This window comes from Lupinus angustifolius, chromosome LG08, assembly GCF_001865875.1.
Source record: "Lupinus angustifolius cultivar Tanjil chromosome LG08, LupAngTanjil_v1.0, whole genome shotgun sequence".
Classification (NCBI taxonomy): Eukaryota; Viridiplantae; Streptophyta; class Magnoliopsida; order Fabales; family Fabaceae; genus Lupinus; species Lupinus angustifolius.
The window spans coordinates 5,882,793-5,909,732 of NC_032016.1; the positions used below are offsets into that span (position 1 = coordinate 5,882,793).

The 26,940-nt window shown below is 32.7% G+C and overlaps 3 protein-coding genes across 5 annotated transcripts; 1 reads left to right on the forward strand and 2 right to left on the reverse strand.

Annotated features, from left to right (window-relative positions):
• On the forward strand, positions 3,927 to 8,138 carry LOC109353852 (homeobox-leucine zipper protein MERISTEM L1-like). Its single transcript, XM_019596213.1, has 8 exons — positions 3,927 to 4,340; positions 4,676 to 4,777; positions 5,378 to 5,578; positions 5,739 to 5,913; positions 6,134 to 6,402; positions 6,685 to 6,780; positions 6,890 to 7,288; positions 8,100 to 8,138. Exons 1-8 carry the CDS (start codon positions 3,927 to 3,929, stop codon positions 8,136 to 8,138), a joined length of 1,695 nt encoding a protein of 564 aa, XP_019451758.1.
• LOC109354339 (glutamate--tRNA ligase, cytoplasmic-like) lies at positions 9,145 to 14,043 on the reverse strand. Its single transcript, XM_019596774.1, has 6 exons — positions 13,808 to 14,043; positions 13,321 to 13,417; positions 12,945 to 13,098; positions 11,027 to 12,150; positions 10,252 to 10,719; positions 9,145 to 9,602 (listed from the first exon to the last, which is right to left on the reverse strand). Exons 1-6 carry the CDS (start codon positions 13,945 to 13,947, stop codon positions 9,390 to 9,392), a joined length of 2,196 nt encoding a protein of 731 aa, XP_019452319.1. The 5' UTR covers positions 13,948 to 14,043; the 3' UTR covers positions 9,145 to 9,389.
• LOC109354340 (phytochrome A-like) lies at positions 14,650 to 21,027 on the reverse strand. Of its 3 annotated transcripts, none has more exons than XM_019596777.1 (5): positions 20,734 to 21,027; positions 17,618 to 19,679; positions 16,415 to 17,231; positions 15,437 to 15,727; positions 14,650 to 15,041 (listed from the first exon to the last, which is right to left on the reverse strand). In XM_019596777.1, exons 2-5 carry the CDS (start codon positions 19,671 to 19,673, stop codon positions 14,831 to 14,833), a joined length of 3,375 nt encoding a protein of 1,124 aa, XP_019452322.1. In that variant the 5' UTR covers positions 19,674 to 19,679; positions 20,734 to 21,027; the 3' UTR covers positions 14,650 to 14,830. The 3 variants fall into 3 exon arrangements, with proteins under 3 accessions (XP_019452322.1, XP_019452323.1, XP_019452320.1); XM_019596778.1 differs by having other exon boundaries at positions 17,618 to 19,684; XM_019596775.1 differs by having other exon boundaries at positions 17,618 to 19,689.

Sequence of the window (26,940 nt, forward strand, 5' to 3'; positions counted from 1 at the left end):
AGTTAAACCGTATGGTCTGACCATATGATTTTATATATAATTAATAATTTTTAGCAATATGAATGCACTGACAACATATATGGTTTTAACCATGCGAATGCACGAGCAACATACATATTCTTAATCATAAATGCACATGTAATATGTATTATTAATCATACGGTAAAAAATATCGTCCCGTGCAAATGCACGGGTAACTTGCTAGTTTAGTAAATATCTTTAAACCACATTGATTCTCACACATTTTTGTGATGCCATGTGTCTACCAAAATAAGAATTACTTAATTAAAACCCTATCTCTTTCCTCCTAATTTTTCTCATTAAAATAATCAGTTGACTAATACTTTGAATACAAGTTGCACTCTAAAATCTAATATGGATAAATTTTATATTTTAGAGACTAGTGTATAGACATATGATTCTGATGTAATATAGCAGAATTAGATTTAGCTCTTAGTGGTTCTGTGATAGGAAAGTTGATACCCTTTAACTTGGGAGTAAATTGAGATAAAATAATGGTGATATTTTCTTTATTCCCTCCTTATTTTCCGTTGTTTATTTTATGCATGTATTGTTTACTTTTGGGTATTCATTTTCTGTTTATTTGGCTGTCACGACTCACGATCAACATCCAAGTCACTTTAAACATTTTTCTATTTACTTTTGATTGGTTTTTTAATCTTTTTTAGTTTTTTATATTTTAATTTATAAATATTGAAATAAGAGGAAGAAAAAAAAGATTAGTTTTTTATATTTTAATTTATAAATATTGAAATAAGATAAAAATATATATACATTGACGGTGTGAGAGTTTTTTATACTATACTATTCATTTTCAATTATGTTTGACTTTTCATAAAAAGTAATCCAAATAAAAGGTAGATGATACACTAATTATGCATAATTTTTTACACTCTCAGTCCATAAATATTACATTCTTGAAATAATTAAGGCTAAGCTATTTATGGTGTTGGTGATTTTTATCTTATATAAACAAAGCTTTGGTTATTTTTAAGGTAGTCTATTCATTTAATATAAATATTTGTTTTAATAGGCATCTTAATATTATCACCACTTTAGTTTTTGAGTGATGTAAGACTTTCAAAATAATATCTTTTAATAAGTTTATACAAGTTATTATTTGGAAGTTTTTGTTAAGAGACATATCAATGCTATGAAGTTAAAACTTTTTATAATTACCAATATAGTATAATTTCATTCTAATTGAATAAAATTATAATATTTTTCTATAATAAAAAAATATTAATGGATGTTAGAGGAAATTATGTACAACAAAATATTAAACTATAATGTAATTTTTAATAATATCACAATGCATTTCTATATTTTATTGCGAAAATTTATATATCATATACATTCAATATAAAAAATGCAATATAATTTCATAAAATAAAATATATAAAAATTAAAATTTTAATACTAAAAACATAAAAATACGGGTGGGCAGATATATACTACATCTTAGCCATTTATAAACCCAGTCTTCCCCAAATAGTTGTTATACTTTAATTTTTAATTTGTGTTTTGAATAAAAAAAAATACAGTGTTTTACTGTTTTTACTTTTAAAATTCGAAACCTTTCACTTTTGTAGTTTTGTTTTTATGTTTTCGCCCTCACTATATTTCTCTAGGAACTTCGCATTTTACAAAATATATTGAACTCATTGTTTTCTCAATCAAAACTGAAACCCTAACAGACAGTCTTCATCAAAGTTTCTCTTCGTCCACCATCAAATTGCGTTCTCTCTCTTGATTATTACTCTCTTTATGGATCCAGTGGTGTTTTTACTCCTCAATCTCTTCAAGTAATTTTTGATTGCAGGAAATTTTGGTTTTGGATTTGATTAGAAATATTCGTTTTAGGATTCCGCTCTTTAATTTGTTTCACATACAAGTTGCACCGATTATCGTTTCCATCAATCTCTAGTTGTCAATGTGAGTTTTTTTAGCTATTGTTTTTTGGTAATCTATCTTTAACTTTACTCTTAATTATCTTAATTTTGTCTATTTTCCATATAATTTCTCATTGGGTCTAAGAATCTTCTTGCATATTTTTATAGAGGTTGGAATTTAGGTTTTGATCTAGTTTTTGTGGTGGGTATTGAATGAAAGTGTATGATTTATAAATTTAAATAAGAAGATACGCTTAACACCCTTTATCATTACATAAAATCTATGTTTGGAATACTATTCGATGAATAATATATTTTGTCAAGGATTTGCATCTCTTTGATAGGTACCTCTCTATAGTCCTTTTCGAGAAAATTTGTCCATTTTTATTTAAACTTTGATAATCTTGTGGTCAATTGATAGTCGTGAAAACAATTGTCAATTATCCTTCACCGATCTCCACTAACATTAGTGAATCTTAATGGCAATTGACAAATCCCCAGCAACAATGATCACTTTTCTTCAATATTGACCAATCTAACACTTCAGACAAAATGTTACGTGAAATTGACTGATATGACACATGATTGACCAATTTAGAAGACATTTGACTAGAACTAGAGAGCCTGAAAGAATGGGTGCTAGGGAGGATCTAAATTGGTGTAGTGACTGATATTTGTCTAGTAAATAATCGTGGAATGATGCACACACGACTTTAACCCGGCCGATTTATGTCATAAATGAGAATGCCATATGTTTTTGGATATAGAGGTGGCGAAATCTTGATTCTTGTTATATCCACTATCTTGTATACATAGAAGAATATGTAGAGAGAATGTAGAGTGAAAGTATGAGAAATAAGAGTGTAAGTAAATGTTTTGATGGGTAAAATGTTTTTTTCTAGGGCATGTCACCTTGTAACTTTGCTAAGGTTATTGTAGTCGTATATTAGGTTTGTTCCTGTCGTGTGACAGAGAGTAGTTTACAATATTCAGACGGCATGTTCAACTCTGTGGTCGTGTAGTAGAGGTCTATGGTTTCAGATGTGTTGACTATGTCATGTTTGGTCAGTATTGTCCTTTTCCTTAGCTAGGTTGATCATTTGAACATAATCAACATTGTGAGTCGGCTGATGTTTGACAGTCCGAACATTGGGATGAGAACACTATATTTATTTAGATTTATAACTTTTGGTATGATTTGTTTTTATTTGTGAATTTTTTCAACTAACTTATTCTTTTTCCCCTTTTCTAACTCACTGAAAAGATTAAGATAAATGAGATCAAACATCTATATTGTTTCACATTAATTATTTAGATTAGATTCCATATAATTACTTTTTGTGAACATGTTACGTATATAGAATCATATGGTGAAATGTCCTTTAACGAGCACCACTTGAGGATGGAGAATGCCCAATTAAGAGAAGAGGTATGCCATTACCCAAATGATGTATGTATATTACAATCATTTCATTTTAGATAAAAATACTGAAATGAATGTTTAAAATTGGAGAAAATCATATATGCAATTTATGAATTTTACATGTTATTTATTATATCATCTACTATTCACATTTAATTATTAATGGTTCTTCAAAAAAATTAATACAAATAAATAATGAAAATATATTAACTGTGTATAAATATTTACACTTCACACTTGTGTTACATATATTACACTTTTAAAATTTTACATTGAAATACCTTCATTCCTAGAAAAATGAAATAAAAACAAACATCCTCAAAAAGTTTGAAATGATCATCAAATTAACTATTCTTTAAACATATTTTAAGGAAATTTTAATCTTTATCAATAACTAATTTGATGGATATTTGAAATTTATGAAAATTAATTTATTTATTCTTTCATTTTTTTAGATATATAAAGTGTCTGTCGAAATTTTCAAATACCAAATTGAAATTCATTTATTTTATCTATTGTACATTAGATTATTATTATTTTTTCGAATTTTAGGCTTTACTTTCATACTTCAGGTTCAAAGATTATCCAGAATGGTAGACAATAAGGGTATGAATTCCTCCAACAGAAATATATTATCAAGAAATAACATGCCCTTGCATGATGAACAAGTTAGTAACTATGAAGCACAATCAACAATGATACATGATATGTATGGTGAAGATGGTATGGACCTTCCTACTTCACCCAAAGATGAAAAAACAATGATTTTGGAGCTTGCTTTTGAAGCAATGGAGGAACTCACAATGTTGGCTTTGGCTAGAAGCCCTTTATGGCTCCCTCAAAATAATAGATATGGTCCTGAGATTTTAAATGAAGATGAATACTATAAAACTTTCCCTAGAGGGATAGGTCCAAAACTCTTTGGATACAAGTCTGAATCTTCAAGGGGTTACGCCATAATTCTCATGAATCATATTAACCTCATTGAGGTCCTCATGAATGTGGTAGGTATTCAACAAAGTTTTTTATTCTCACATCAACTTTATTCATCAATGTTTGACAACTTATGTATTAGCATTATTTTGGAGTAATAAAAGGGAAATAGGTGGAATGAGAAATCATGAAACCGTCACTTACAAATCTTAGTTTAATTATATTTTCCTACCAAGTAGATAGTGTTTGACACATACAGTTTGATTCCTAACAATTGATAAAAAATGTTACTAAGTTAAACCAAATGGATATAAAACTTACAAAAGTAATACTCTTCGAGTAATTTAAGTTTTTATGTGATTATGAAGCTATATACAACTTAATATTTAATTGTGATGACATTCAGAAACAATGGTCAAATATGTTTTGCGGTATAGTTTCAAGAGCCTCAACAATTGAAGTCTTAACACCAGGAGTGAATGGGAATTACAATGGAGCTTTGCAAGTGGTATACAAAGCTTTCTCCCTTTTCTTCATTCCACTTTAGTTTGTCAACATCATCATTGGATAATTGTTGTTTGTTTCTGACATTTGCCATAGATTTTAATTTACCAATAAACTTCACTTCTCATCATTTCTTATTATGAATTATTACTCCATTAATTGAATAAATTTCAAGTTCAAAATGTTATTAATGATAATTAGTGAAAGTAATAAGAATTATAATGAGATAAAAAAATTCAACTACTGTACAGAATGTAAGTATAAAGATTTATACACGTTAACTATAACATTCACCATTTATTTGGATTAATTCTTAAAAAAATCAATTATAATTAAATATGAATGATAGATAATTCAGTTATAATGTATAGAACTCATACATTATGAATATATACTTTTTTTTTTTCTTCTCATTTTCAAAAAATGACAACACACTTATTGCATTTACTAATATATAATGAGACATATAAATACTAAAGATATACTATGACACTAACACACTTTGTACAAAGCATATTTTATCTTATCATCCACCTCTTGATATTGATTCAATAGGAGAAAAAATAAATATATTATTTGCATCTATAAAATTTTGTTGTTTCAGATATCAGCTGAGTTTCAAGCACCTTCACCATTTGTTCCCACTCGCCAAGCCTATTTTGCAAGGTATTGTAAGGAGCACACAGATGGATCACGGGTCGTGGTTGATGTTTCCTTAGACCACATAAGACCAAATGCAATCTCAACATGTCGAAGAAGACCATCTGGTTGTTTGATTCAAAAGTCTCAGAATGGTTACCCAATGGTATATATATATATATGTTCTAATCAAACTTCTTACTTTTCCAATGGATCTAAACACATTGTTGAAAAAATTTCAAACCCTTCTTTAACCATTTGGAACATAAAATCATGGGGTACATCACATCAAGTAGAAATTAAAATAAACTAGTTGTTTTGTTCAGGTTACTTGGATTGAACATGTAGAGGTAGATTATGGAATGTTACATAATCTTTACAAACATGTAGTTAGTTCTGGCCTTACTTTCGGAGCTACACAGTGGTTGATTTCATTAGAAAGAAAATGTCGAAGCCTTTCTAATATGATGGTCACAACCATACCAACAGCAGATAGTGGTGGTATATATAACATCTCATCTTTCTTCTTATTTTTAAGTTTTCGTCTTCACAAACCACAATCACAATTGCAACCATTTTCTCATAATTTCTCCCATTTCAATAAATGTCACATGATTACATTTGATATCACAATTTAAAACATGGGGTTATAAAGTTTAGATGCATGCACTTAATTATTCAAATAGATGAGTAAAAGTGTGAATTTCAATCATGTATACAGTGATAACCAATCCAGACAGAAGACAAAGTATATTGAAGTTGGCAGAAAGAATGCTAATGAGCTTTTTTACTGGTGTTGGTTCTTCTACATCAGATGTTTGGTCAGCTCTATCACCACATTATGATGGTGTAAGGGTTATGAGTGCGACCAATATCAATGATCCAGGCAGACCTATAGGCCTAATTCTCAATGTTTCAACTTCTTTCTTGCTTCCTGTTTCTCCTATAAAGATTTTTAATTTTCTTCGAGAGGCAAAATTTAGAAGTCAGGTATGTAAAAATTACATGTAGAATTTAGTATTGCTGCATAAAGTTTTATGAGAAATAGTGGAGACTATTTTATTCTAAGGTAGCCCAGGAGGCTCTCACCTAGTGGTGTTTGAAGAAGGTAGATATATATAGTTTTACCCCTTAAATAGAGAGACTGTTTCTAGGATTTGAACTTGTAATTTCATGATCTAACAATATTGAGATAATATAATACTTGTCGGAATTTGTGATTACACTTACAAAGGCTTGCTTGTAAATATATACATTTTGTTGAATTTGCAGTGGGATGTGCTTTGCAGAACAGGCCAAGTTCAAGAAAATGCACACATATCAAATGGTGGTGAGCAAGGCAATTGTATCACTTTAATTCAAGTTAATGTAAGTTTTTCATGCCTCGTGAACAATTGGCAAATATTAGATTTTTTGAGGTATAAATTATATAATTATATGTCATCAATGACTTAACATGTATTTTGGTAAATGTCAGCAATCCCAGAATGCAAATCACAATATGTTCATACTTCAAGAGAGTTGCAGTGATTGTACAGGCTCCTATGTAGTTTATGCTCCTATAGGTATTAATCCCATGCATAAAATATTGAGTGGAGGTGAACAAGATTGTATTGGCCTTCTACCTTCTGGTTTTGCTATTCTTCCTTTTGTGCCAAATTTGTCATCATCACCTCTTGGAGGATACATGCTTGATGATGGATCTGAAGGTTCTCTAATAACAGTGGCATTTCAGATATTAGTTGATAATAACCCCACATCAAAACTCTCTCCTGATTCAGTTACAAATGTGGAACGTTTCCTTAAATTCTCAGTTCAAAAGATAAAGAATGCAGTCATGAGTGATGTCAACACCCACTTCCTCCACCTTCCTATAGTGAGTAAATCAATAACTCTACATTTGCTTAATTAAATTTGCTTGAAGTTTAACATATAGGATCACCTGTCCCATTTTCTGTGTCTCATTATGTTTCCATCCAATTAAAAATTACCACATAATTAAAAAGAAAAAACATAAAAATAAAACATAATTTTTTTTATGTTAGTTGATAGAATTTGATTGATTTGGAACATGGAGACAAAAATATTTTGTTACAGAGTATCTTGGTTAAAGTTTAACACCCACTTCCTTTACTAGCAATTCACATAATGATAGCTATAGAGATGGTATAATGATAGATTAATATCATTTATCATAGTCCAACATCTTAACTTGGCACAAGCAGAAACTGAAAGGTAATATTTTCCTATGATGCAGTGACGACAACGATATAGGAAAATGATGATGGAAGGTGGTGCATACTCACTTATTCGAAAGATTGTAACAAATCATTGGACGTATATCTTGGAGTATCCTTCCAGTATTAGAAGTTGCAAGGAACTGAAGCAGCACCCAAAAACAACAGCATCTTAGAAATGATTGATCTTAGGTTTGAGCGTTATTGATGATGAATATGAGAGTAGTAACTTGTTTGGTGCGTAACTGTTAATATGAATTTCTTCACAACTCTAAAGTCTGTTGAGTTTAATTGAAAGGCTCATATATGCAACCCTAAAAAATATTACAAGCTTATCATAATTAAGCATGTTGACTCTCATTCTCTCACCAGTGGAGATATAAGTCCTATAAGTAGAATATTGGGCTTGAATTTTGAGGGTGATCTGTGTTGTTTATCTTCCCTCTGCAGAATATTAAGGTTTTGGGAGACATGGAAGCCACATTGTGATCTTGATTCACGTCACACTCATTTTGTCTGTGATAGTGAACAATATCAAGATTTTAGAACTATCTAAAACTACAACGGGACAGTTATTTAAAACTATCGAAGACTCTTCCATGCTATTGAGATGCTTTGAAGTTATAGTAACATTGATATTTTGAAAAATGTAGTATGTGTTCAAAATTATTTCATCATCACTCCACTGATCATGAGCGATACACACTAGAGTCTGAAACAAAACATAGTAAACTACTCTAAAAAAACACACGTTGCTTAGTTACAAAACGTATAAATGCACAAAAGTAAATACAGATTCAATAATCAAATTTTATATATAAATTTAGAAATGATCAATTCATCATAACTAATATATATAAAAAATTATGCTCATCTCCTATGTATATATAAATTATAAGTAGTTTATGCATTTGTAAAAATGGGAAAAGTAATTTATATAATTTTACTAAAACTGATAGGTATTAATCTAATGATGATAACATCTGCTGGGAAAAAATAGGTGCTAAAGTGAATGGATTCATATGCATAGAAGCATCCAAGGTTTTGCCAGTTGTTTCTTCTGAAGCATACTATCCAAACCAAGATCAACCAACAACACCTTAGGCCCCTTGGTGACAGGAGCCAATGTTGAAAAAGTCTCAGACTGAGCACCCTTGGTGTGTCTCTATCAAGGATTGATTATGCACCATGTGGCCTCAACCCACCTCACTCACCCACGTGCCACAGAGATAGTGTTTGTGCTTCAAGGGCAACTAGATGTTGGGTTCATAACCACAGCCAATTTTCTCATATCAAAGACCATTAACAAGGGTGACATATTTGTGTTCCCAAAGGGTCATGTTCACTTCTAAAAGAACAATGGCAAGGTTCATGCTGCTGTGGTTTCAGCCTTCAATAGTCAACTCCACGTGATAGCAATTAGCAGCAAATAAAGTGCCATACAGGATACAGTCATAATGGAACCTGTATTACTATATCAAAATACTGTAAATTTACTAAAATGGTTCCTTATCGCTTGATCTTCAATCAAAATACTGTTCCAATTTGTCGAAATGAAAAGAAAAAAGATTTTCCAATTGCTAGTCAAGAACACAATTAAAATGGTTCGCTTATAAACATAATATAGTAGTGATGGTAAACATGAAAATAGTTCCATAGAGAACTTATTATCCCCATTAACAACTGCTGAGTGTGGAGGATGGAGATGTTCTGAAGCAGTTAAGAACAAAAGAACACACTTCAAGCTTGTTTGCCCCTGCCATCAGGGATTGATAACAGGACTATTGGTTTTGAGGGCCTAAGGAAGGGTGCATCACACTTGAAATACCCTTTTCTCTCCAGCTGCAATACATCTCCATGCTGAAGATTTCGCATGTTGGAATCTCCATATGCAAGTGTCTCCTTTTTCGTACTTGGGTTTAGCACATCAATGAAATCCTCCCCTTCCTCAAGCTGAAACCAGACAAAACATAAATTGTTAATAATACAAATTCCATTGGGTACAGTGGTCATTGCAAACAAAATTGAGGTAGGGTGAGCTTGGGGCAACGGTAAGGTTGTTACTTAGTGACCATGAGGTCATTGGTTCAAATCTAAGAAACAGTTTTCCGCTTGCAGGAGTAAGACTGCGTATTCAATTGTGGAACATTGGGGGGTTGAGGGGGCGGGTCATGGTTGTGGAAATGATGGTGCTAGTAGTGGCAGTGTTGAATATGGTTGGGTGGTGGCTGGCAGGGCCAATGGCTATTGAGGCAGGGGAGGGGGCAGGTGGAATAATTGAAGACATTGACCGAAAAGGATGGTTTATCCTATCCACTCAAAATGTATCTGATGTGTCAAACAGGGCAGAAGTATTAGAAAATCAAAGATGGCTATGAGTCTATGACAGGCAGACAGCAAGTTTAATTTAGCAAAAAATATAGCCAATAAAATTGAGAATGTTTTCCATAAGACAGTTTTAGAAGTGTTGTTTTAGCTAATGGCATCATCCGACCACTGCGTTGAGAACAAAACAGAGTTCACATGATTACTTTAATTCCCTTGCCGGTATTCTATTACTTAATGATACCAATGGGCCTAATCAGATTGGACAGGCACATACCTTCTTCTTTGTAATAAGATAATCAAACTCCACCAATGTCAGGCTAACTAGTTCATCAATCTCAGGTAGCCAAGTGAGTTTCAATTTTGTGGTCTTCACAGATCCTTCAAGATGCAAAACACCACTCAACCCTGTGACATTCCCATCTTGGTCCTTCTCTATCTTTTCCACTATGGCATTTCCCCAGTCCATTAAGGTTACCTCCTCACCCGCTGCTATGGTCTCTGCATCAGCATAGTCAATCCATATCCTTTTAGTGTATGTTGTTGCTTTATCTCCAGCAGCTTCATATTTCTTGTGCCTAGGTATGATGCGGACAAATGGTTCCTTAGGACCATCAGTGAGGGTCAACAACACACGTCTATCTGCAATTACGGCAGTGTGTCTAGGACAGACGGGGTCAATAATCTTCTTATTTATGGTCCATAGCTTGTCCCATTCCATGAGATTTAGATTTTTTGACGCTCCCTGTGCAAGTATGGAGAACATCCCTCAACATTCTAAGCATATGACTAACACAAGACGAATATACAATAAAAAAGGAAGAAATGAAGGAAGCATAGTAAGTGAAAAAAGAAATCTACTGCATCATTTCTATTTTGTTAGAGCATGCATCATTTCCAGTTTGTTAGAGCGTTTGTTAGGGAATGCATCATTTTTTTGGTTAGGGAATGCATCATTTTTTATTTGTTAAAGAATGCATCATTTCTAACTTGTTAGAGAATGCATCTTTTCTATTTGACATATATAAATGAATACAAAACATTTTACATACTTGCTCAACAATGAACTGTATTAGTGCTTCAACTTTCAAACCTCTACGCACAATTCCTTGTACTGTAGGGAACCGTGGATCATCCCATCCATCAACTTTCCCATTTTGGACAAACCACAGAAGCTTCCGTTTGCTGAGAAGAGTGTAGACCATATTCAACCGACTAAACTCATAGATGAGAACTTTTCTAAGTCCCATGTCCTCTTGAATCCAGTAATACTGAGGATTGCGATCATGGTACTCACTAGCTCGAAGGGCATGTGTGATACCTTCTATAGAATCAACAAAAGGACATGCAAAATCATAAGTAGGGTATACTTTATACTTGGATCCAATTCTATGATGAGGCATAGGATTGCAACGATAATAAACTGGATCTCGAAGTGATTTGTTAGGGTTCTGCATATCCAATTTACCACGGATGCAGCACTGCAAGCCCCTCTCTGATCCTGCAATCATTTCCTTCCACAATTTCAAATTCTCGTCTACACTATTGTTTCTGCATTTAGAATCTATTCCATCCATTCTCTCTTTCTGCATTTGTTCACGTGGAGTGTCATCAACATATGCTTTACCCTGGCGAATTAAACTTTCAGCCATTTTCATCAACTCGGGGAAGTAATCTGATGTATATGTTATTTTGTCATATTTGATACCCAATGTATCAATATCTTTCAACAAATTGTCCACAAATTCATTACTTTCTTTAGCAGGATTTGTATCATCAAAACGGACAATAAGCTGGCCTTGGTATCGCTCAGCGAAATATTTGTTCAACAGAGCAGCTTTTGAGTGTCCAATGTGAAGATAGCCACTAGGTTCAGGTGCAAATCGCACACAAACCTTTCCAACTACGGCATCTGGAAGATCTATTTCTGCTGAAAGTTTGTTTCCTCCCTTAACCTTTTCAGATACATCCCCATTCACTTTCTTGACTTGATCAGGGACTACTGCCTGCTCTTTGGATTTAGTGTCTGATGGCTCTCCTAATCCTTTTTTGCCAATGTATGTTGTTATGACTTCATTTAAAGCAGTACCATATTCTGCCACTAAAGAATTGAACCATCGTACAAGGTTTGGATATTTTTTTGACTTCCTTAGACTTTCCCATCTCTTTCCAGTTCCTGAAAAAGTGCATAGAAAGCATAACATCTGTGCAAAGTGGGTAATAACAATGGATCATCAAATTACGTGGAATAAAGTCTGAAAAACGCATTGTATGAAAATTAACATTATAACTGAAGGGAGAAATGGAAGATATAGTATTTTTTGTTGCAGACACTCCCACGGCACTATACAAAATTATCAACTGCGGTCAAGTTACTTTTCGAGTAATGGTAAATCCTCCTAATATTTTGTCCCAAAAGTTCTCATAATACTTGATAATTGAAGAATTAAATAAAATAGTAAGTGCATTCAATGTCTTGGGAATATTTTTGGTACTACCAAGGATATCCCCTCACCCTTTTGGGTAAGGAACTCATCCCTTTCGGGGTGTGTGGCTGCCCCTCCCAACAAGTGTCGCTCCCAGGAATCGAACCCTTGACCTTTTGGTCATCCTGGGGATTACACCCCTAGACCAACACCTTGTTGGTAATGTCTTGGGAATATAAAAACATCAAATCCTTCTTTAATTAGCATTAGCCTATTAGAAGGATTTTTAGGCTGAAACATTAGGAGGATTCAAAATTATTCTTTGTTTAAACAAGAAAATAAAACTACCAACTATACCCCCAATTGATTATGCATAGATTGTTTTCTAGATAAGATAGCCATAAACATGCGTGTCAACATGCTTACAACGAAGAGAAAAGTGGTGATCAAAGACATGGATTTCTTTTCCATAGGCAGGTTATTCAAAAGAGACCTAGCAGTATCACAAGTAAAGTTGCAAATAAGTATTATTAAAAGCCTTTACCTGCAAGACCTGACCATATTGCTAGGTCTGCAATTGATAATGAATGACCCACAATAAATGTACGCTTCTCCAAATACTCGTTGATATATTTGCACCCATTCTCAAAAGCAGGGCCAGATGAGAGTACAGGAGCATACTCCAGCCACTCATCAATCTGAAAAGGCAGAAGTAACATGGGAAAAAAGATGACAGTATGTGTTAACAAGCACAAATAAATGGCGACAAGCGAATGAACTGCTTAAAGATAAAACATTCATTATTAAGCAACATCATTTAATTGTCATGAAATCATTTCAACAATTCATTTCACTAAAACACCTTCCTCTACTATCTACAATCATCATGCAGTGTGAATATGCTACATGAGGAAAATAACCTGACTAGCTTCAATTGCATTTTGCCCATAGAAATCAGGAATGCTGGCAAATCGACCAATATAGCGCAGAAGTACATATGCTCCACGCAATTTTAGTCTGCAAAGTAAATTTATTCATTTAACAATCAGTAAATAGTAGTTATGATTACCATGCAAGGGGAGAAACCTAACCAGTGAAATTCATAAATAAAACATTGTAATATACTAATATTTTCCACATTTCTATGCTGAAATTACAATAGACACGGGAATCAAATTGAAAGAATTACCACTGTCCAACGAAATGAAAAAAAAAAATCATAAAAAAATAAAAATTCAAATCCTAGGCAAAAGGGGGTTTAAAAATTCAATTTTAAGAATCATAGCAATTAAAATAAGACAAATTCTCAGTGATGTATATGTCTGAAAATGAGTTCAATTATCTAAGTGTCTAACAACGTATTGCTACACTGAAAAATGAAGAGACAAAAGAAGATCGAGAATATACCCATTTGAGAAGAGAAATATGGGAACAGAATCAGGAGGGAGAGAGGTGTCGATGTTGAGAGAAACTCCGGCAAGCTTGGCGGCGGCGATCACGGATAACGGTGGAGTAGCGGCGGCGAAAGAAAATGTTTTGATGTCCATGATGTTGACCAACACCAATGAGAAGAGACAATTGAAATAGATATACTTATTACTAGGTTAGCTTATGACAAACCAAGCTTACTTTCTTTTTTCCTTTTTCCTTCCTTATTTTTATTGCAATCCCCTTAATTTCACTTTATCCTCAATGAACAAAGGATATTTTGCATGAAAATGAAATATTATAGCTAAAAGTCAAATACATAATTATTATATTTGTTCAAATTTTGTACTTCTAAAGTCATAAAACTACACTCTTCTTTTTTTAATGTTTAAATAAAAATATTTATCACATTCTTTATTAGTTTTTTAAAATTAATATATATATAATTCAATACCACCAAATTAGTACATTAATCAGTTTGATGATCCATATCAATACATTATTAATAACAATAGTTTAAAGTGATACATTTTTATATAATTTTTCACCAGATTTATTGTCATAAGAAAATATTTACATATTGTTTTTATTTTCACTTTTTTCCAAGTTCAGGATTATTTTATTTGACATGTCTATATATATAGTAGTATATTTTTGTGTTCAATTTGACATCTGTCTATTTTTAGGCGTTTAAGTGTCTGTATCAATTTGTCTCTCAAAAATAAATGCAATGCTATTAAACATATCCATTGTTTCATCTTACACAGCAAATGATACACAATTGTCGGAAGAACAAAATAATGAAATAGTGAGACTAAGAATAGCTCAAGAAATATGAAGGAGATTAATGCATATATCTACAACTTATGTTACAAGTTACAGAGATGTGAAACAAACTCGAGTTACATTCAACATAGAGGAATACAATTAGTTTGTCTCTATTCTTTTTCTGAAGTACAAAACAGATTGCATTGTATCATCTTATTATTTTGGTTAAAAAAATTAAGTTTTCATCTTATGAGCTGCAGCAAGTTCAACAGATAGGATTAAAGATGATTTGCCCGCTTCCTGGAGATAACGCACGTCGCCATTCATGAGCTTTAACAACTTTCTACTGATGAGCAAGCTAATACCCTCCTCTGATTCATGTTCATCATTTCCAAACATCTGGTTTAGCAATGCTTCTGGCACTCCAATACCAGTATGTGTTATGCTGCAGCATAAATCACAATAATAAATGGTTATTGAATTAAGCTAAATTCAGATGTTGCATAAAGGTTTTTATATAGTCAACCAATCATACATTGTTGTATCATTAAAAATCTTTGACATTTGTAGTAACTACCTTAAAAGTTATACACATGGTGATGTATGCGTTGACAGAGTAAGAATCTTTAAACAGACTGTGTATCAAATTAAACTCCAACTTTTTTTGCACAAATCATTTTCTAGCTAGCACAAAAGAAAAACATATTAATGTGAATCATGCATCAATTCATATCATGTTTGTCCTCTACGCGTTTAAATAAAAAATAAATCAGGAATACAATGAGCAGATCCCGATAAGTTAAGCAAGGAGTTTCAAATGGTTTAGTGTGGAATGGTTACCTGAGCTCCAAATTAACAAGATGGATAGATTGCCCTAACTGCTCTTTGGTTAGAGAGGCTGCAACAACAACTTGACCACCATTTGGTGTAAAATTGATTGAAATCAGTAAAAAGTCGGCGAAGACCTGCTGAAGCCTAAGACAATCACCATATAAGGTTTCCATCCTGATCTGCTCTGCAACACTATTGATTATTTGGATACCCTTTGAATTACACTTTAGCATGACTTGACTAAGGGAGGCAGCCAATACATCATGCAGGGTGAATTCGGTCATCTCAAGATCCAAATAGCTGTTGAACATACAGGAAAGAAAGGAATGAGTAATTGTTACAAAAGACACCAAGTACAATTCAAATGCAGCAATTGTTTGTAACTTTGTATTTTGGTCTTGTAGTCATAACTTCATACACAAACTAATATAGCACTACAGATTGACTTTAGAAACACTGTGTGAATAAAAAGAAGGCATCGGCATTGTAAACCTTGTTTCAGAGATGTTAATTATCTGACGGACTATATTGGCATACCCTACCAAAACATGATGCAGAAACTATATAGCAAGAACCATGAGAACATGATAAAATGATTATTTTTCTTCCTGAAATGTGACAAATAGAGCCTTAAGCTTAAGGTGAGAATACATGCTTTGGATGCAACCTAATCTTCAAATTCAGGAAAAATAATCAAATACTTGTGCTGGAAAAAATATGCTTTTGCTAGATAAACTAGTAGTTTCAAGAATCAGATTGTCAAATTCTGTAGGTACTCAGCAAAGTATTCACTTAAACAAAATAGGATGGCCAAATTCACATCCCCTTTTGCAATATTAGGCTTCTTTCTTTGGGTTTAAACTTCTAGTCTTGAGCTTTAACGATGTTTGAATTAGGTACTTCTATGTTTTTGTGGAAACTTAATCGATAAATGTTTAACACTACATGAATGCGAGGAATAAGAAACAACATTAACAGATATCATACCCATCAATGATGCTATCAAGATCTGAGTCCTCAACAATTTTGCTAAGTTGGCGCTGGCACTGGGCGCTAGTGTGCAGAAGTTGTATTTGTTCTGTTCCCAACTCAGTACCCTCCAACAATTTCCTGGAAAACATAATCCCACTTAGAGGGTTCCCGATCTGCCTTTTAATATAACTCAAAGATTTCAGTCTCTTCAAAGCAGTTTTCTCAGATAGGCGCTGAATATGTAATGCTCGTTGCAGCTCTGGGCTGGCTAGCTGCAAGAAGCAGAATATCCCGGTAACTGCACCATCTGTGCCCAATTTCTTACTCACTGAAAGAAGGCAATCTACGCACTTCCCATTCCGAGCAATGAAACCAAAAGCTTCCTTTGATGTTTCTGAACCAGTCATGGCTTTATTAAGTACAATACCAAGATTAACAAAAGCTTCTTGATTCTTCAGACGACAGCAAGCCGCCTGTGTCCCAAAAACCTCTCCTAAAAGCATTTTATCCATTACCTGATCTCTCTTCCACCCAGTTAACTTGGTCATAGCTTGATTCCACTCACAACACCAGCCAAATTCATCTGTGCCAAATATTGGGGGGATTAACGGGTTCGGGTTCTGCATAATTGCCTTGTAGTCACCTTCAATTTTGGTGAATTTGTCCATGACAGTCTTTTGAACAGTTATATCATGGGCCACAAAACAAACTCCCACAACATTATCTCGAAGATCCCTACTTGCACAAGCATTTACGACCAAGCTAACGGGACCAGAATCTATATAAGACCTGTGTGTTTTTATCTCAAATTGGACATTCTTCTCTTCTTCACCTAATAACATGGTAGCATGACAAATCAACATTTGGAAAATATAAACAAGGCTAGAAGAATACAATCCTGTTGTATTAGACAAAATTCAACAACTCCTCCCAATAAGCCGCCAAAATAAAATTCACCACACAACTCGTAGGGTGTTTCATCCCTTCCCAAATATTATGGAGGCAGAAAATTAAATGAAATTACCAACAAGACACACTATCTTACTCATAATTCTTCATCAGTGACTGAATTGCTTTAGGGAAGGCAAAATACTCACAGCCAACATAAACACACACTAACATGTTTTTTTTAACTTTTCCACCATGACTTTTAAGTCTTCAAGGGAAAACAAAAAGATCTTATGTAAGGATAAGATGGAGAAAGAAAAAAATACATACCCTGCAGTGCCATGTCAAGCATCTTCTTGACTCTATCAATCGAAGAATCCTCAACAAGTGTGAGTAAATGCTTCCCAATAGCTTCACCAACTGGAAGACCTGTTAACTCAGCAATTTTTGTATTCCATCCATTGACTAGCCCATTAACATCAACTGACAAAATAGGCACTGTAGCTGTTTCAATCAACCTAACCATTTCGCTTGCCACTGCTTCCAGTTCCTGCATCCCTTCAATCTTCAAATCGCTTAGTCTTGTATCGATTGCACTTGTGTTTATATGCGTAGTCACTGTATCTCTGAATGCGTTTCTTAGTATTAGCTGCAATGAATGAATAGCATCCATTTCATAGTCCTTCCATGGTAAGCTCCTTGTCTTCACAACTTCAAGGAAAGCCTTGAATGATGATCTTGGATGCATCTTCCTACTATCATCGCTTTCACCAGGTTCATGCTTTGCACCACCCCAGCGGATTTCTGCAGCAGTGTGTGACCGAAACCAGAAAACTGTGTCTTTCGAAGATATTCTAACAGCTGCCATTCCACACACAATATCTCCAAGAGAAAGAGCCCCTGGGAATCCTGCATCTAACAAGCTATCTGTACTCAAACCTGTGGAATCCATATGATGCTCAGATAGCCATAAAGCTATATCTCTTATCTCGGATTCGCTCGGTGTTACTCCTAATCTCCATACTTTGTTTTTATAAAATAGTGCTGCTCCATCACATTTTACTAGATCCATTATATTTGGGCTTTGTGATACAATACCTAAGGGTGCATCTCGCATCAGCATATCGCACAAGAGTGTCTGAGTGCGCAGGATATTCTTCTCAATAATCTGAAGTTCTAACTCTATTTCTTTGTTCACATGGATGGCAAATACTTGAGCCAGAAACTCACAAGCATACCTTAGAGGAAATGGAACAAACCTGGGAGTAGTGTTATGGCAAACTACCAAACCCCATAGCCTCTTTCTCTTCTGAGGCTGGACAGCATCGGAGCTATCACCATCTTCATCGTTGTCATTGACTACTACTGCCATAACAAGGGAAGCAATTGAATTCATGTTTGCCATGTATTGCAAATGGCAACTATGAGGAGCCCTTAAAGTTGAACCACACAAAGTCAAATCAATAGGGAGCTTCTCATCTTGAAGAACCCTCACATGTCTTGCATGACAATCTACTATCATGCGAACCTTGTTTTTCATGAACAAAAAGCGTGAAGCCTGGGGAATATCGGTGGCTGGATAATGTAAACCCAGATATGGCTCTAGGCCTGGCTTTGCTATCTCAGCAATCACCTCACCGTGATCATCCTCATGAAATTTATAAGCCATAACCCTGTCATAACCTGTGAGTTCAAAAACTTCTTGAACCATTGTATCACAAAGCTTTTCCATTTTCCCACTAGGCAAAGATTGCAGACGTGTAATTGCTTTGGCAGCCAGCTTGTAAGATTGCAAGGCACCTGCTGCAGTCATGGGAACTTCATAAGGCTTGACTGGCTCAAAGTCTATGATCAAACTAGCAGTCACACGGTGGATAATTGCGTAAAATGGTTTCCCAGAAGTCTTGCAATGAACTAGGATTGGGTTAAGAAGTGAAACCTCTCCAAATCCTAGTGCTTTTTGCAATGCAGAAGCACTTGGTGCAGTGAAAATAGTTCTTATGTCAGTGCCAATCCCAAGGGCAGGGTGATCACCAACACTAGGGACAGCATGACTCATCATTGTCAGCATTTCAGGTGCATTCTCACTGTAAGCAATGACCTTGCATGTTTTCTCATCTAAAGCTAGCAAGCAGCCAAAAGGCTGGATCTGCTTGCCTTTCTGTATGTGATGGAGATAAGCTGTGGTTACTTTGTCAGACCTTGGTTGATGGTCTCCATTAACCGTATCCGAGACGCGCACTGAACTGGAGTAGTCAAAGGAACAACCTGACTCCTCAAAGTTTGCTTGGAGTTTTGCATCTACTGTTGTCTGAGCAATAATCCTAGCACTATTTCTTGATCTCCCTGAATTATTGGACGATTGGCTAGGCCTCGAGGAAGACATTTTCGCCTAAACTTCACTTTGAGTGATAAAAATAAGATGAGTAAGTTAATCTGGATCATTACAAGAACCTCCAAGAATATGCTATTCTACTACAGAACAGAACTGTTAAGTCTATTATTAATTTGTTTGAATGCCAATCTATGTACTCTTGTTCATTGTAACTGTTTAAGATGAGAGGAACATATTTCCAAAACTTTTCAGCATGACACAATTATTGAACAGCTTTTATGAAGTAGTGAGAACTTATGAGCCAATCATAAACAACAATCTTAACATACACATACCCATTTTTCCTTCGTCAGAATGGAAAATATACTCCATTAATTATCCAAATCATTAGTGTTCTCCTAAGCAAATTAAAAGGAGGCTGTAAACTCTGAATAAGATGGCATATCAATACCTCCTCAGTGTGAAATTATTGAATCGTCTCAGACCAATAGTCTCGGACATATTTTCATCGTTGATCATACATTAATGAATTAAAAGTTAAAACCATGTGAGTTTACTCCAAATCAATGGTGAAGCGTGTCTTAGACCATTAGTTGGGTCAGTCCAATAATTTATCCCCTATGAAATTACAAAACTTCCATAGAAGAACATTGTTTTACTTATTATGGATTCAAGTTAGAAAATTATGTTTTTTGCAAAACATTTACATGTGAAAAACTCCACTTCGAAATTTTTTGGATAGCCATTACACGCTAACACTATACCTTTCCTCAGGTGAACTCATTAGCAAGGTGCACCGTGCACACACACACAACTATACATGTATTAGCTTAGCGATAGTATAAAAAATGGTTTATCATTCTTAATTGTAAAGATAAGTACTATTACATAACAATAATTAATACAATGAAATGAACATCTATGGAGGCAACATAGGACAAACAATTCCAGTTGTAAAAGAAAACAAGAACATATATCCATTACTTTAAAAGCAGCAAATTGCAACATGACAACATAGTAAAGCAAAACACACCATAACTAACTAACTAACTAGGAAGAAGAAAACATAAGCAGTATTGAATGAAAGAGGGAAGAAAAAGAGGTAACTAACCTTACAAGGATGGAAAAGTGATTGAAAGTTGAGAGTGGTACTAACAAAACCCAAGTTGAAGAAAAGGGTATAGGAAGGAATGAAGGAAAGGGTTAAAACAAAGATGTATGGATAGCATACCCAGTTGCAGGTAAACCCATGTTATGTTTGTTAAGAAAAAAGAGAAATTTAATCTCTCTTGAAGCCTCAGAGTGCAGATGATGGGACCCTTATGCCATTCACATATGCAATCACTACAAGCACCATGTGGCATGCATGGATATGTTGGAACTGTGATGGAAAGAGATGAATGAATAAGAATATAATAATAATCACTTTCTTTGATGGCATGTATTTAATAATATTTTATCTAATCAGAGAGTACACTAAATTGGGCAAGTGGGTTTGTGTTTGGTTTCCAAAGAGGATAATAAGGACAATTTATGATGTTACATATTCATATCAAAAATACTTTAATAAATGCCAATCATGACACCTTTTACTGTGCTTGCTATTGGTGCTGCCTTTCTTCAGCACTGAGGTCAGCTCCTAAATCTAAACAAGGGATCCAAACTCACTACTGATTTATTTATTTATAGTATGATTGGTTTCAGGTTATTAATCTATTTAACAAGGTATTCTTTTTATTTACTTAACTTCATCATTTCCAATATTATAAGAGTATCTTAATCTCAAACATGGATGATAACAAAACCCAAAACAAAATTAGCAATTACTATTTTCTCACTTTTTTATGAATGAATAAAATAAGCAATATTCATGAACAAAAATGATGTTTATCATTGTGAGAAAAATTAGATGTTGTTCTTATTTTATATAGAGTTATAATAAATTATAAAATAATGTGTGAGACTCAAATAAGAATCGAAATGTTGTTTTCCATTATAGATACTCTTAGGAGTAGACTAAATACCTGAATATGAGGATATAGGTGATTCTATTAATTTTAAATATTATTTTATTAGAAAATAATTTCAAATTATTCATTTATGTCAGGTATTATAATTTTTATCTAGTATTGAACCCTGAAAGAGGATCTCAATTCATGCATTAGAATTGGAGAGGTGAATACCAACCATAAATGAGATATGGGTATCACATGCATGAGACCTGAAACTAGTGTCTTGCTGCAGGGCTTGCTTGGCAGCTGGGTAATGGGTATGACAATCTATGATATGGATATGGCAATATTGTAGTTGTGTTGATATTAATAATTGTATCATTTTATAATTATATTGTAGTCATAATAAAACAAGTTATAATAATCCCAACCACAATTCAAAAACTTGCCATATTCTTTGTTTCTAAACTTGCCATATTCTAGTTTTTAGTAATGGCGCTGTCTCAGATATTTAAAAAAATAAATCATCAGTGAAGTAAAACACCAAATTATCCCATGTTGTGCAGCACTGTAATGTTACAGAGTGAAGCCTCAAGAGGATCTTGCTCCTGCGCCACATCCTGATAATATTTATTTAATCAGTTTCTTACCCTTTTAAGAATTCTTATTATTCCTTAAAAAAAATCTAATTATTTTATTGATTATTGCTTGTACAATGGAGAAATTTTTTGTAGAGAAATACACATGTCATACTTAGATAATAAGTGCATTTATAATTTTTGATGTCAATATTAGGATTAAATTTTAATTAGAATTACATTTTTAATATATTATAAAGATTTTATTTGTTGTCTCTACGTACATATACTTGAAGTTTTTTCTCTTATCATAGAGGAAAATGTTATAAAAAAAACTTACCTTCCTTTCTAACATATAGATAGATGGGAGCACATCTGTTGTCCCACAAGTTATGTCACTATATGTGTCACTAGCCTGTCATTGGTTGAAAAAATCTATTTAAGTTAAAAAATTAATAATTATTTAGTTTTACTAATCACAGGCACATGCAGTGACACAACTTGTGTGATAGGAGATGTGTATAAAATTGTAAATGACTATTTCAGACAAATGTTACATGCCTTATTGTAAAAGTTTAGTTAAGTAATTTAAGTACATGCGGATTATGAAATAATATACATAATTACATATAATGTTATTGAAATCGGTAAGGAATGACTCTTGAAATCATCTTGACTGAAAATTTTGAAGGGAGCTTAAAATAATTTACTTTGATAATAAAATAATAATTTACTTTGATAATAAAATAATAATTTACTCTTATACTTATCCCTCCGTGCGGTTGTGATGAGAATTTTTTTGAAAATAAGACTTATTGAAGATATGATTTATTTTCCAAAAATATTTTCAATTAAGAACAAGAGTTGTCGAAAAAATAAGAGTTGTCAGAAGAACAAGGCAAAAAACATGTTACATTCAAAATTTGATATTCTCATGACAATCCATTATTATCACCTAAGGTAGAACTAAATCTAAGAAAGCGAGTAAGCCATTTATTATTTATATATGTGTCCACACTAAATCTAAGAAAGCGAGCATTTATTTAAAGAAAAAGAACCTGTGCATAGTAATTGCAAGTTTGACAGTTGTTTACAACTTTTTAGACTAACAATAATATGCTTTTAGGCTATCAATTTGTTTTTACATGTAAGATTAGTTTTACTTGTAGCCTAGGATTAAACTTGAACTTTTCATAGATAATAATATATTTGGCTTAGTCCTTCTAATAACATGAGGTTCATATCACTTTTAAATCTTTTCATTGCATAATGTTAGACATGCTTTTTTCATAGTATTTTTCATAGCATTTTTTTTGTAGCATTTTTCATTGAAAAGTGATAACAAAGGAAATGTTTAACTTTTATATTGGCATGTGTGGAAACCAAAACATGGCAAGATGTAGATTAAAGGAAAGATCTTGCCAACAATAATAAAGGGAAATATGATAATTTTTGAAATGGTGGTAAATAACAAAATAAGTTAAGGGTGGTGGTCATTACCTAAGCACTACTAATTAATAAATGGTGGTAATTATCAAGTAATGTAACAATTAATAGAATGTTTAACCCATAACTACGGAAAACGAAAAGCTTGGAATAAAGAATCAATAAAACATTTCAGTTAATAGAAGATTAGTATGAATAAGATGTCTTTCAAAAGCACATGAATTGTTGCTAGTTAGCATTAATAGAACATCATTACTATTATAAAAATTTGTTAGTACAGAAATTAAATTATGGAATAAACAATAATTAATTTCTATGGAAACTATTGGTAACAAAATGTTTAAATAGAATGAGGAAAAAATGTATTAAAAAAGCAAACGGAAAGGCCGATAGAAAGACTCTGTAGCAATGATTCTAAACAAAATACTTAATGTCATTTATCATGTTTTTGATGGTTGAGAAATGGAAATTGAGTTACATGGTGTATTCTTTCGTTCCTTATAAGTGTTCGACTTTGAGAAAAAACACAGAAAAGTGGCAAACATAACAAATCTCTTTAGTCAAAATTACTATTACAACATATCCACATCTAACACAATATCATAGCCATCAATTTAACACTCCATTTTTTTTGAATAAATTGAAAAATAATTGTTATTCTAAACCAACTTTCTTTTCAATAAAATTATACTTGAAATCATAATTGTGAAACACATTTCAAATACTATAAGGTTATACATGATAAATCTAAAATATATATGTTTGGTTGTATAAAATTTCTAGTTTTCATATTACTCTGAACCTTTCTAAATGGAAAAGGATATATTCAAATATTAAAAAAAAAATATCTGCTATCTGTTACTTACACATGCAAAGTGTGAATGTAAAGAACTAATTTTGAAAATTATTTACCACCAATGAATAAAGAAAGATTAAAGTTCTTAAGCATCACTGTGAAACACGTAACCCAGCTACACACTAAATGCAAAACCCTTATTTCTTTATTAAAAAAATCAGAGCTAGAAAATGATCCACAAATGCATGCATGTCATTCATAATAAGTATGAAAGTGCGGTAAAAGACTTATTAGTAAAATCAAGGAAGGATGCAAAGTGTGGTAAAAAACTTTTTTAAAAGGATCAAACGTTTACGCAAAAAATGGAAACCAAGTAAAGAGCAAGTTAATCCATAGATATAAGTCATTTTTAAAAATAAATGAAAAAAATAAAATCCAGAAAAGATAAATGTGATCCATGATTTGAAGTAATTTTTACAAATAATTGAAAAGAAAAGGAAACTCAATAAAGAAGTCATTTTAAAAAATATGGAAACCCAATTAACAAATGAAAGTTTTCGAGGTTATAACAAAATGGTAATCATTTTTTTTTAAACTTCGTAACCCAATAAAAAATGACTTATTTCCTAATAAATGACAAAGAAAATGGATGAAACAAAGTGAATAGATGAAAGGTTTCACTGTCACAACAAAATAGTGACCATTATTTGTCAACCTTCTAAGCAATCTCATTGATTACCTTAAGGATGAGTTTCGGGTGAATATGAGAGTGAAAATGAGATGAAGATTTGAGAGAAGACTTTGAAGAGAAATGAGTAGTGTAAGTTTCAAATTGTGATTGCTTTGAATCCACCATAGCTTTGAAAGTGAAAAATATGTGTTTAATATGCAAATGAATGGACAAATTTGAAAAATGTGGATAGAGTCTAGAGACAAGAGAAAGTAATGAATAAACAGATTTGAAAAATGTGAGTATGGAGAAAGAGAAAGTTGCAATAAATGCAACATCTCTTCCACCTTATTTTATTATTATACATATTTTTGTTTTATATTTTTTAAATAAATAAAACCATGTTAATACAAATATACCCCTATAAATACGAAGTGTCAATTATAGAAGATAACTATTTTGGTAATTATAATAGTCACTTTTATTAATATATAGATATAGATATAGAATTCTCAAAAGTTCTCTTAGGTGAAAGTTATGTCATCTAACTTTCCCATATCCTAAATATTTAATGTTAGCAGTATGTAATATTTATTGTGAGTTCAGATAATAGAATGAAATGGAATTTATGAAAAAGGAAAGGAACATATTTAGTTTCCATTATTTGTCATATCCATTTCTGTTGTTCCTCTCACTTTGTATTTTTCTGTTCATATGGTATTTGCCAATTCTAAGTCTTCTAAATCCATAATTTTTATCCCTCCATGTGCATGTGAATCTTTCCTACGATTTTCTCTTTCAATTTCCTATTATTGAATACTAATCCTAATGTTATATTATTCACTTGTTCCACAGCGAGCAACAAATTGCATACAAGATTTATTTTTATCTATTCTCCTATTTTAATTATCACTTTTGTTTCTATTCATTTGAAAAACTTCATTGAATTTTTAAGTTATCGAGTAAGTAACACATTCACATGCAATACTCCATCTCTTCTTATCAACAACCATGCATATAAGGAATATTGTAGCAGTGGCTAGCACACAATTTTTTGGCTTAGTGCTCTTTCATTTTGAAAATTTGTAGTTGGACTTGAAACTGGAAAGTGGTACTAATTATTATTCCTACTCTAAAGATAAAGTATGGAATCTCCACATAATCATGTCCAATGCCTGATTTCTAATTAATACTAGTTAGGTTGGAATAAAAAGTATATTCTATAAGCTCATTATAATTCAACCATATGTGGAAAGGAATGGTCATAATAATGGATGAAGATCACATGTTTTTAACGGTGTCTTATTCTCTGTCCCCTAAGCCAATTATATATTGACATAGGATAAAAGAAAATTTTTAAAAATAAAAAGTAATAAAATAGAGTATTCTGATTGACTTGGGACATGAAATAATACACCGTTTAGGATAAGTTTTGGTCAGCAACCAATACTTTTTGTTGTGGCCCCTTTCAACAGATTCTAGCTTTCCAACTATGCAAATTTTCTCCATTTGTCAGGTATTTGGAAATCATATTAGATTTCGACTAACTTGAGTTGAGCTTAGAAGATTCGGTATAAGAAAACTCTTTGTATGTCTACTTTTTTAATTCAGAAGACTCGAACCCGAAATATTGATTAAAGAAAGTAAACTTGTTATCGGTTCTTTAATTATATCACTCAATGTATCACCAATAAGCACAATTTCTTAATGTCTTGAATTCATTATTTATATAGATGTGTATTAGATGTTCATTGCTGAAGATTGACAGAACCAGCAAAAGAATGAGGAGGGCATGCAGGAAAATGTTGAGGTCAGTGCCTTGCACAAGAAGGAAAAGCATGAGAACTGATTCTATGAAAGACATGGAGGAAATTCT